Source organism: Nansenia antarctica (genome assembly GCF_963989245.1).
Source record: "Nansenia antarctica genome assembly, chromosome: 9".
Classification (NCBI taxonomy): domain Eukaryota; kingdom Metazoa; phylum Chordata; class Actinopteri; order Argentiniformes; family Microstomatidae; genus Nansenia; species Nansenia antarctica.
Genome location: NC_137679.1, coordinates 1,750,416 through 1,760,665, shown reverse-complemented (window position 1 = coordinate 1,760,665; position 10,250 = coordinate 1,750,416). Strand labels below are relative to the sequence as shown.

Here is a 10,250-nt window from a genome sequence, read left to right as displayed (position 1 = left end):
TGTTTGTTAGCTTGTTTGTTAGCTTGGTGTAATCAGGATTGGGCTTCTAAATGTGTCTGACTATGGCACGAGGGATAGTAACATCTTGTCCTGTGTATAAATGAATGAAAGACCTATCTTTAAATGACTGGTCTTGGGACTCATAGGTATATTTGTTTTCTTCCTCAGATCACAGTGGAGGACTATGAGCAGGCAGCTAAGAGCCTTCTGAAGGCCTTGTTCATCAGGGAGAAGTACTCCAGGCTGGCCTACCACACCTTCCCCAGGACGGCCGCCAAGTTCCTCCGCAGCGCAGAGAACCAGAGGTGGAAGGAGGAGGACGAGGTCATGCCAGGTTAGGGACATAGAGAACCAGAGGTGGAGGGAAGAGGAGGAGGAGGAGGTCATGCCAGGTTAGGGACATAGAGAACTAGAGGTGGAGGGAGGAGGAGGAGGAGTGAGGAGGAGGAGGAGGAGGAGGAGGAGGTGGAGGAGGAGGAGGAGGAGGAGGGGGAGGAGGAGGTGGAGGAGGAGGAGGAGGAGGTGGAGGAGGAGGTGGAGGAGGAGGAGGAGGAGGAGGAGGAGGAGGAGGTCATGCCAGGTTAGGGACATAGAGAACCAGAGGTGGAGGGAGGAGGAGGAGGTGGAGGAGGAGGAGGAGGAGGAGGAGGAGGAGGGGGAGGAGGAGGAGGTCATGCCAGGTTAGAGACATAGAGAACTAGAGGTGGAGGGAGGAGGAGGAGGAGGAGGAAGAGGAGGAGGAGGAGGAGGTCATGCCAGGTTAGGGACATAGAGAACCAGAGGTGGAGGGAGGAGGAGGAGGAGTGAGGAGGAGGAGGAGGAGGAGGAGGAGGGAGTGGGAGGAGGAGGTGGTGGAGGAGGAGGAGGAGGAGGAGGAGGAGGAGGAGGAGGGGGAGGAGGAGGAGGAGGAGGAGGAGGTCATGCCAGGTTAGGGACATAGAGAACCAGAGGTGGAGGGAGGAGGAGGAGGAGTGAGGAGGAGGAGGAGGAGGAGGAGGAGGAGGAGGTCATGCCAGGTTAGAGACATATCACATACATATCACATACATATCACATACATATCACATACCAATATCACATACATATCACATACTCATGATCATATTTACAGGGTTCCCGCGCTGGTCTTAAAAAGCCTTAAAGTCTAAAATCCAGCAATGTGATTTATAAGGCCTAAAAAGGTCCTACATTTCAGTTATTAGGTCTAAAAAATGGGGTGCTAGGTCTAGGAAAATTAGATTAGCTTGTCCTGCAAGGAAATCAGTCCGACCACATGCATTTACGCGGAAATGAAAATTTACTTTTGAGTAATTATGGGACTTATTTATTTTATATTAATTATCCTTTTTTGTCTGTATGGCAGTGAAATCCCTAAATCGTGAGCTTAGAATTATAAGGTTCTATCTCCGTTTAGGATAGTTCAGAGATATTGAGCGTCAAAGTTTTGACATTCCATTATGTTCTGTGAGATGGAACCTTTGTAGTTTTATGAATTACTAACTCAAAAATGTCAACATTTTATAAATAACACCACACAGGCATTAATAAACACCTAATGGATCAGATTATGTAAAAAACTCAATTTTGTAAAAAATTGAGATAGAACCTTATAATTCTAACGTCACGAAATGTCATCACCTTGAGGAATACAAAAAGCTAATATATGGTGTCGCGAATAGGTCTAAAATTATATTCAAAGAGGTGTAAAAAAGGTCTAAATATTAAATTCAGGGTTCCTACAAGTTTCAACAAGTCAAATATAAGACCTATTTGACTTGTTGAAACTTGTAGGAACCCTGTAATTAATTGGAAAAGAAGAGAACGCACACCGCAGAAAACTTGGGCGAGGTGCTGGTGACGGAACAGAATACTAAAGAATGAAGTAGAAGCCTCTAGAACACTCTAGTTCCAGATGCAAAAATGTGGTTTTAATATGACACCGGTCTCGGCCTTAGTCTTAAATTACTAGGTTAGGGAAATATCACAAACCCCAGTATGAATACTGGTTCCTTAAATACATATTTTATGGGTCGTTAGAGCTCTAGTATCAGTTTTGCTTTGACCTTTGTCACAGAACAGTCAATCTGGTCCTCTGCGTTAATCTCTCTGACCTGTTTCACTTCCTGTTCCTGTTTCTGTCCACCCATATGTCCCATATGTGTTCATTCCTTTTTGTTGTTGTTATTGTTATTTTTTCTGAGTGGGGCAGTCCCACTCATATTTGTATTTTTATTGGTAGAAACAGTAGTAGAGATGTTGACAGGAAGGACGGGTGAGAGAGAGAGAGAAGGGATGACATGCAGGATATGTCCACAGCCGGAATCGAACCGGGAACCCTGCGGTTACATTGTCGACGCTTAACCCGCTACGCCACCTAACTGTCCCATATGTGACACAGTCTGATCATTCGGTCCTCATGTCGGGATCCGATGTAATGATCGGACTTTTCTTTCGAAAGAAAATGTGAATACATTTTTGCATCAACGACACATCGCTAGTCAACTAACGCAGCTTGTTCTGTGAGCCTGCTAACAATGTAAAGTAGTTAACTAGGTAGCAGTGGGGATTACTCACCCAATCCATTACGTTGTTGCAGTATTTTTGGCTTGACTAGCGAGTTTGTGTTGTGATCCGTATTTCCGTATTTCCGTAGTTCCGTGTTTCAAAAGAAAAGTCGGAACATTTTGATTGGTTGCCGACATGTGGACCGAACGATCAGAACATGTCCCGTATGTGTCCGTTCCTGTAGAGATGCACCCCTGAGATGTATGTGTTCGTTCCTGTAGAGATGCACCCCTGCCCTGGCGAGGGGGAGGACCCGTACAGCATGGAGGACCTGCCGGAAGACCTGAACTACGAGCTGAAGATGAAGGACGGCATGGTGTACGTGTACGACGACGCGGAGGCGCTGGCCCAGCAACAGCCCCGCAGCCTGCCCTACCCCGACCTGGAGACCTTCGCCATCGACCTCAGCCACGTCCTCGCCATGATCGTGGACGGGCCCACGTGAGTTCGCCCCCCCCCCCCCCTCGTCCCCCCCACAACACAGAATTAGAAATGTACGGAAGCACATTGCGTTCACCAAAACAAACTAAAAATAGACACCTTGTCTCGTAATTAGGAGCTCTTTTCTTGTAATTACGAGATCCATATCTCCTAATTAAGACAAAAGATCTCCTAATTATGAGATACGTATGGGGTGGGGGGGGGGGGATTTAGATGTGGGTTAGGGTTAGGGTTAACCCTTTCCTTAACCCTAACCCTGACTTTAACCCTAACCCTGACCTAATCCTAACCCCCCTACCCACACCCCATACGTATCTCGTAATTAGGAGATATTTTGTCTTAATTAGCAGATATGGATCTCGTAATTACAAGAAAAGATCTCCTAATTGCGACATAAGGCGTCTATTTTTGTTTTGTTTTGATGAACGCAATGCGCTTCCGTAGAAATGACATAAAAGATATTCCCCCCCCAAAAAAAACAACGTCCCGTGATATGCGGAGCGACACATAGGATTCAAACACAGGGGAATTCGATACTCCCTCCTAAGCGCTTTGAAATGATTGTTAATTGTATTCCGTGTGTTTTTGATCTGAACTCATCTCGTCTGGTCTTGCAGGAAGACCTACTGCCACCGACGTCTGAACTTCCTGGCCTCCAAGTTCTACCTCCACGAGATGATGAACGAGATGGCCGAGCTGAAGGAGCTGAAGGGCGTTCCTCACAGAGACTTCTACAACGTCAGGAAGGTAGGTACCTCACACAGAGACGTAGGTACCTCACACAGAGAGACGTCTACAACGTCAGGGAGGTTGGTACCTCACACACAGAGAGACGTCTACAACGTCAGGAAGGTTGGTACCTCACACACAGAGACGTCTACAACGTCAGGAAGGTAGGTACCTCACACACAGAGACAACGTCAGGAAGGTAGGTACCTCACACACAGAGACAACGTCAGGAAGGTAGGTACCTCACACAGAGACAACGTCAGGAAGGTAGGTACCTCACACAGAGACAACGTCAGGAAGGTAGGTACCTCACACACAGAGACAACGTCAGGAAGGTAGGTACCTCACACACAGAGACGTAGGTACCTCACACACAGAGACAACGTCAGGAAGGTAGGTACCTCACACACAGAGACGTAGGTACCTCACACACAGAGACAACGTCAGGAAGGTAGGTACCTCACACACAGAGACGTAGGTACCTCACACACACAGACAACGTCAGGAAGGTAGGTACCTCACACACAGAGACGTCTACAACGTCAGGAAGGTTGGTACCTTACACACAGAGACAACGTCAGGGAGGTAGGTACCTCACACACAGAGACAACGTCAGGGAGGTAGGTACCTCACACACAGAGACAACGTCAGGAAGGTTGGTACCTCACACACAGAGACAACGTCAGGAAGGTAGGTACCTCACACACAGAGACAACGTCAGGAAGGTAGGTACCTCACACACAGAGACAACGTCAGGAAGGTTGGTACCTCACACACAGAGACAACGTCAGGAAGGTTGGTACCTCACACACAGAGACGTCTACAACGTCAGGAAGGTAGGTACCTCACACACAGAGACAACGTCAGGAAGGTAGGTACCTCACACACAGAGACAACGTCAGGAAGGTAGGTACCTCACATACAGAGACGTCTACAACGTCAGGAAGGTTGGTACCTTACACACAGAGACGTCTACAACGTCAGGAAGGTTGGTACCTCACACAGAGACGTCTACAACGTCAGGAAGGTTGGTACCTCACACAGAGACGTCTACAACGTCAGGAAGGTAGGTACCTCACACACAGAGACGTCTACAACGTCAGGAAGGTTGGTACCTCACACACAGAGACGTCTACAACGTCAGGAAGGTAGGTACCTCACACACAGAGACAACGTCAGGAAGGTAGGTACCTCACACACAGAGACAACGTCAGGAAGGTAGGTACCACACACACAGAGACAACGTCAGGAAGGTAGGTACCTCACACACACAGAGACAACGTCAGGAAGGTAGGTACCTCACACACACAGACAACGTCAGGAAGGTAGGTACCTCACACACAGAGACAACGTCAGGAAGGTTGGTACCTCACACACAGAGACAACGTCAGGAAGGTTGGTACCTCACACACACAGACAACGTCAGGAAGGTAGGTACCTCACACAGAGACGTCTACAACGTCAGGAAGGTTGGTACCTCACACACAGAGACAACGTCAGGAAGGTTGGTACCTCACACACAGAGACAACGTCAGGAAGGTAGGTACCTCACACACAGAGACAACGTCAGGAAGGTAGGTACCTCACACACAGAGACAACGTCAGGAAGGTAGGTACCTCACACACAGAGACAACGTCAGGAAGGTAGGTACCTCACACACAGAGACAACGTCAGGAAGGTAGGTACCTCACACACAGAGACAACGTCAGGAAGGTTGGTACCTCACACACACAGACAACGTCAGGAAGGTAGGTACCTCACACACAGAGACGTCTACAACGTCAGGAAGGTAGGTACCTCACACACAGAGACAACGTCAGGAAGGTAGGTACCTCACACACAGAGACAACGTCAGGAAGGTAGGTACCTCACACACACAGACAACGTCAGGAAGGTAGGTACCTCACACACAGAGACGTCTACAACGTCAGGAAGGTAGGTACCTCACACACAGAGACAACGTCAGGAAGGTAGGTACCTCACACACAGAGACAACGTCAGGAAGGTTGGTACCTCACACACAGAGACAACGTCAGGAAGGTAGGTACCTCACACACACAGACAACGTCAGGAAGGTAGGTACCTCACACACAGAGACAACGTCAGGAAGGTAGGTACCTCACACACAGAGACAACGTCAGGAAGGTAGGTACCTCACACACAGAGACAACGTCAGGAAGGTTGGTACCTCACACACACAGACAACGTCAGGAAGGTTGGTACCTCACACACAGAGACGTCTACAACGTCAGGAAGGTAGGTACCTCACACACAGAGACAACGTCAGGAAGGTTGGTACCTCACACAGAGAGACAACGTCAGGAAGGTTGGTACTTTACACACAGAGACAACGTCAGGAAGGTTGGTACCTCACATACAGAGACTTCTACAACGTTAGGAAGGTTTGTACCTCACACACACAGACAACGTCAGGAAGGTTGGTACCTCACACACAGAGACAACGTCAGGAAGGTTGGTACCTCACACACAGAGACGTCTACAACGTCAGGAAGGTAGGTACCTCACACACAGAGACAACGTCAGGAAGGTAGGTACCTCACACACAGAGACAACGTCAGGAAGGTAGGTACCTCACACACAGAGACTTCTACAACGTTAGGAAGGTTGGTACCTTACACAGAGAGACAACGTCAGGAAGGTAGGTACCTCACACACAGAGACAACGTCAGGAAGGTAGGTACCTCACACACACAGACAACGTCAGGAAGGTAGGTACCTCACACACAGAGACGTCTACAACGTCAGGAAGGTAGGTACCTCACACAGAGACGTCTACAACGTCAGGAAGGTAGGTACCTCACACACAGAGACAACGTCAGGAAGGTAGGTACCTCACACACAGAGACAACGTCAGGAAGGTAGGTACCTCACACACAGAGACTTCTACAACGTCAGGAAGGTCGGTGTTTCAATGCGTTCAGTCCTACCAGGATAGCTGAAACAGAAACAGTGAAATGATCTAAAAAACAGACATGGAATTTTCCGTAATATAGTTTTATTACCAAGTCGTTAGCCTCATAGTATAGTTGCCTAAGTCATGCTTCACTTGTGGGCAGCTGAGCCATCTTTGTATGTAGTGTCAAACATGCCTCTGTCAAAGAGATGACTTGGGCAGATAGTGATTTTGGAATGTAACAAGCATTCTGATAGGCTGATGTCATAGAGGCAATAATGCCCAGTGAATCAGCAGTGTTAGGAGAGGAGAGTTAGGCAGATATCTACATTTGGACAAAATATGACGTAGGCAATTATGCTATGAGGCTAACGGTAAGCAACAAGAATTATAATAACAAAAAAGTGTCTCAAGCACGATTAGAAGCAGGTTGAATCGCGCTGTTCATATGTTCAGATAGTGCTGTTTGTTCATCGTCTGTATTCTTCCTGTACTTCATAGCAATTATGCTATGAGGCTAACGATGTGATAGTTAAGAATTGCAGAATCTAGGGCCGCTTAGGTGGCGTAGCGTGTTAAGCGTTGACCATGTAACCACGGTCAAATCCGGTTGGGGACATATCCTGCATGTCATCCCTCCTCTCTCTCTCACCCATCCTTCCTGTCTAATTCTCCACTGTATCTATCAATAAAAAATGAAAAATATGAGTGGGACTGCCCCACTCAGAAAAAAAAAAACTTTAAAAAAAATAAAAATAAAAGAATTGCAGAATCTCTGACATTTTGTGTCGGTCTTCCTTCCATCCGCTCCCCAGGTGGACACACACATCCATGCGGCCGCCTGCATGAACCAGAAGCACCTGCTGACCTTCATCCAGACCACCTACAAGACGGAGGCGGACCGAGAGGTCCGGGAGAAGGACGGGCAGAAGGTCACGCTGAAGCAGGTGTTCGACACGCTGACCATGGACCCCTACGACCTCACCGTGGACTCCCTGGACGTGCACGCCGTAAGTGGACGTGCACACTGTTTTATTGTCTAAGATGTAACTCGCCATAAAACCACACAATTAATATTCTATATACAGGGTTCCCACGGGTCCTTGAAATCCTTGAACGTTTGTGAATTTGAGAAAAAGAAATCGAAAAGACATGGGTCATTGATAGTGCTTGAAGTCCCCTCTCTCTCTCTCTATATATATATATATATATACATATATACAGTATATATATATATTAAAAAATTATATATATATTCAAAACATTTTTACTTAGCTCGTCATCTAGTTCTGTCTCAAACTACGCCGTGTTGGGTCCTTGAATTTGAGGGAATTGAGTCTTGAAAGTCCTTGAATTTGATGTTTCAGAAGGTGTGGGAACCCTGTATATAGGCAAGGCAAGTTTATTTGTATAGCACATTTCATACAACAGGGGCAATTCAAAGTGCTTTACATACAGCACACACAAAATACAGAAAAAGAAGGATAGTAAGAAAAAATAAACATAAAAATGGCAAGAATAGATACATACATATAGAAAATAAATAGATAAACATTTAACAACATAATAAGACAATGAATAAAAAGATAAAAGTGTTGTTACTGCAACTGTATTCAAGCGCTGCTCTTCCTGATACGGCGTGAGAGATTGCAGATACTGCGTTTGTGTTTAGCCGCTATCTTGCGCAATATGGCGTGTGAGATCGCAGTGTAAAATGACACGTTTGACACTGCATCTGTGTTCAACCTCTATCCAGTATGTGACTCAGCCTGAGTTCTTTAGGCTGAATGTCAGAAGGGAAAACGAGGTCTCGTTCTACTTTGTCAGGGAAGACAAACGTTTCACAGGTTCGACAAGTTCAACTCCAAGTACAACCCGGTGGGAGCCAGCGAGCTGAGGGAGATCTACCTGAAGACAAACAACGACATGAAGGGGGAATACTTCGCCCGCATCATCAAGGTACAGTTCTCCATGTCAACTCCACTTTTAATGCAGTATTGTACATGTGTGTTCATATTCATTATAAACATGTAAACACATGGATAAAGAGCATGATGTCTCATAACTCCATTATGAAATGTAAATTATTATCTTGTTTTTTTATGTTAAGTTAGTAATAATAATAATAATAATAATAATTAATTGTATTTATATAGCGCTTTTCCGGGGCTCAAAGACGCTGACAATATGGGAAAAACGGAAAACACAGAAACAACAAGCAACAGATAACATGACACATAGAACACAGAGTTAACAACAGATAACATGACACATAGAACACAGAGTTAACAACAGATAACATGACACATAGAACACAGAGTTAACAACAGATAACATGACACATAGAACACAGAGTTAACAACAGATAACATGACACATAGAACACATAGTTAACAACAGATAACATGACACATAGAACACAGAGTTAACAACAGATAACATGAGACACATAGAACACAGAGTTAACAACAGATAACATGACACATAGAACACAGAGTTAACAACAGATAACATGACACATAGAACACAGAGTTAACAACAGATAACATGACACATAGAACACAGAGTTAACAACAGATAACATGAGCACATAGAACACATAGTTAACAACAGATAACATGAGCACATAGAACACAGAGTTAACAACAGATAACATGACACATAGAACACAGAGTTAACAACAGATAACATGACACATAGAACACAGAGTTAACAACAGATAACATGACACATAGAACACAGAGTTAACAACAGATAACATGACACATAGAACACATAGTTAACAACAGATAACATGACACATAGAACACAGAGTTAACAACAGATAACATGAGACACATAGAACACAGAGTTAACAACAGATAACATGACACATAGAACACAGAGTTAACAACAGATAACATGACACATAGAACACAGAGTTAACAACAGATAACATGACACATAGAACACAGAGTTAACAACAGATAACATGAGCACATAGAACACATAGTTAACAACAGATAACATGAGCACATAGAACACAGAGTTAACAACAGATATCATGACACATAGAACACAGAGTTAACAACAGATATCATGACACATAGAACACAGAGTTAACAACAGATAACATGAGCACATAGAACACAGAGTTAACAACAGATAACATGACACATAGAACACAGAGTTAACAACAGATAGCATGAGCACATAGAACACAGAGTTAACAACAGATAACATGAGCACATAGAACACAGAGTTAACGAACAGGCCCTACAATATGACTACTCTAAGTATCTAAGAAAGCAAGAAAGCAAGAAAGCAACATCCATTATGTAACGAAGATTTTTTTTTTATTTGTTAGGGGAGATGGTTAGGGGTAGGGGAGGTTGTATGCATGTCCAGGGGGGCGGGGGGGTGGCAGGGTTAGGGGAGATGGTTAGGGGTAGGGGAGGTTGTATGCATGTCCAGGGGGGGAGGGGGGTGGCAGGGTTAGGGGAGATGGTTAGGGGTAGGGGAGGTTGTATGCATGTCCAGGGGGGGGAGGGGGGTGGCAGGGTTAGGGGAGATGGTTAGGGGTAGGGGAGGTTGTATGCATGGGAGAACAGGGAGGTTTTG

At 45.5% G+C, this 10,250-nt stretch overlaps 1 protein-coding gene across 2 annotated transcripts in view; it reads left to right on the top strand.

The window, feature by feature from the left end:
• Positions 1–10,250, top strand: part of ampd3b (adenosine monophosphate deaminase 3b) — a gene marked incomplete at its 5' end in the record, with an annotated part of 30,978 nt that overhangs the window by 1,458 nt on the left and 19,270 nt on the right. For both annotated transcript variants that reach the window (XM_080538869.1, XM_080538870.1), the window contains 5 exons: positions 169–334; positions 2,787–3,006; positions 3,624–3,753; positions 7,466–7,660; positions 8,478–8,609. In XM_080538869.1, the coding sequence (XP_080394995.1) occupies positions 169–334; positions 2,787–3,006; positions 3,624–3,753; positions 7,466–7,660; positions 8,478–8,609 (843 nt within the window). The remainder of the gene's footprint in view (positions 1–168; positions 335–2,786; positions 3,007–3,623; positions 3,754–7,465; positions 7,661–8,477; positions 8,610–10,250) is intronic.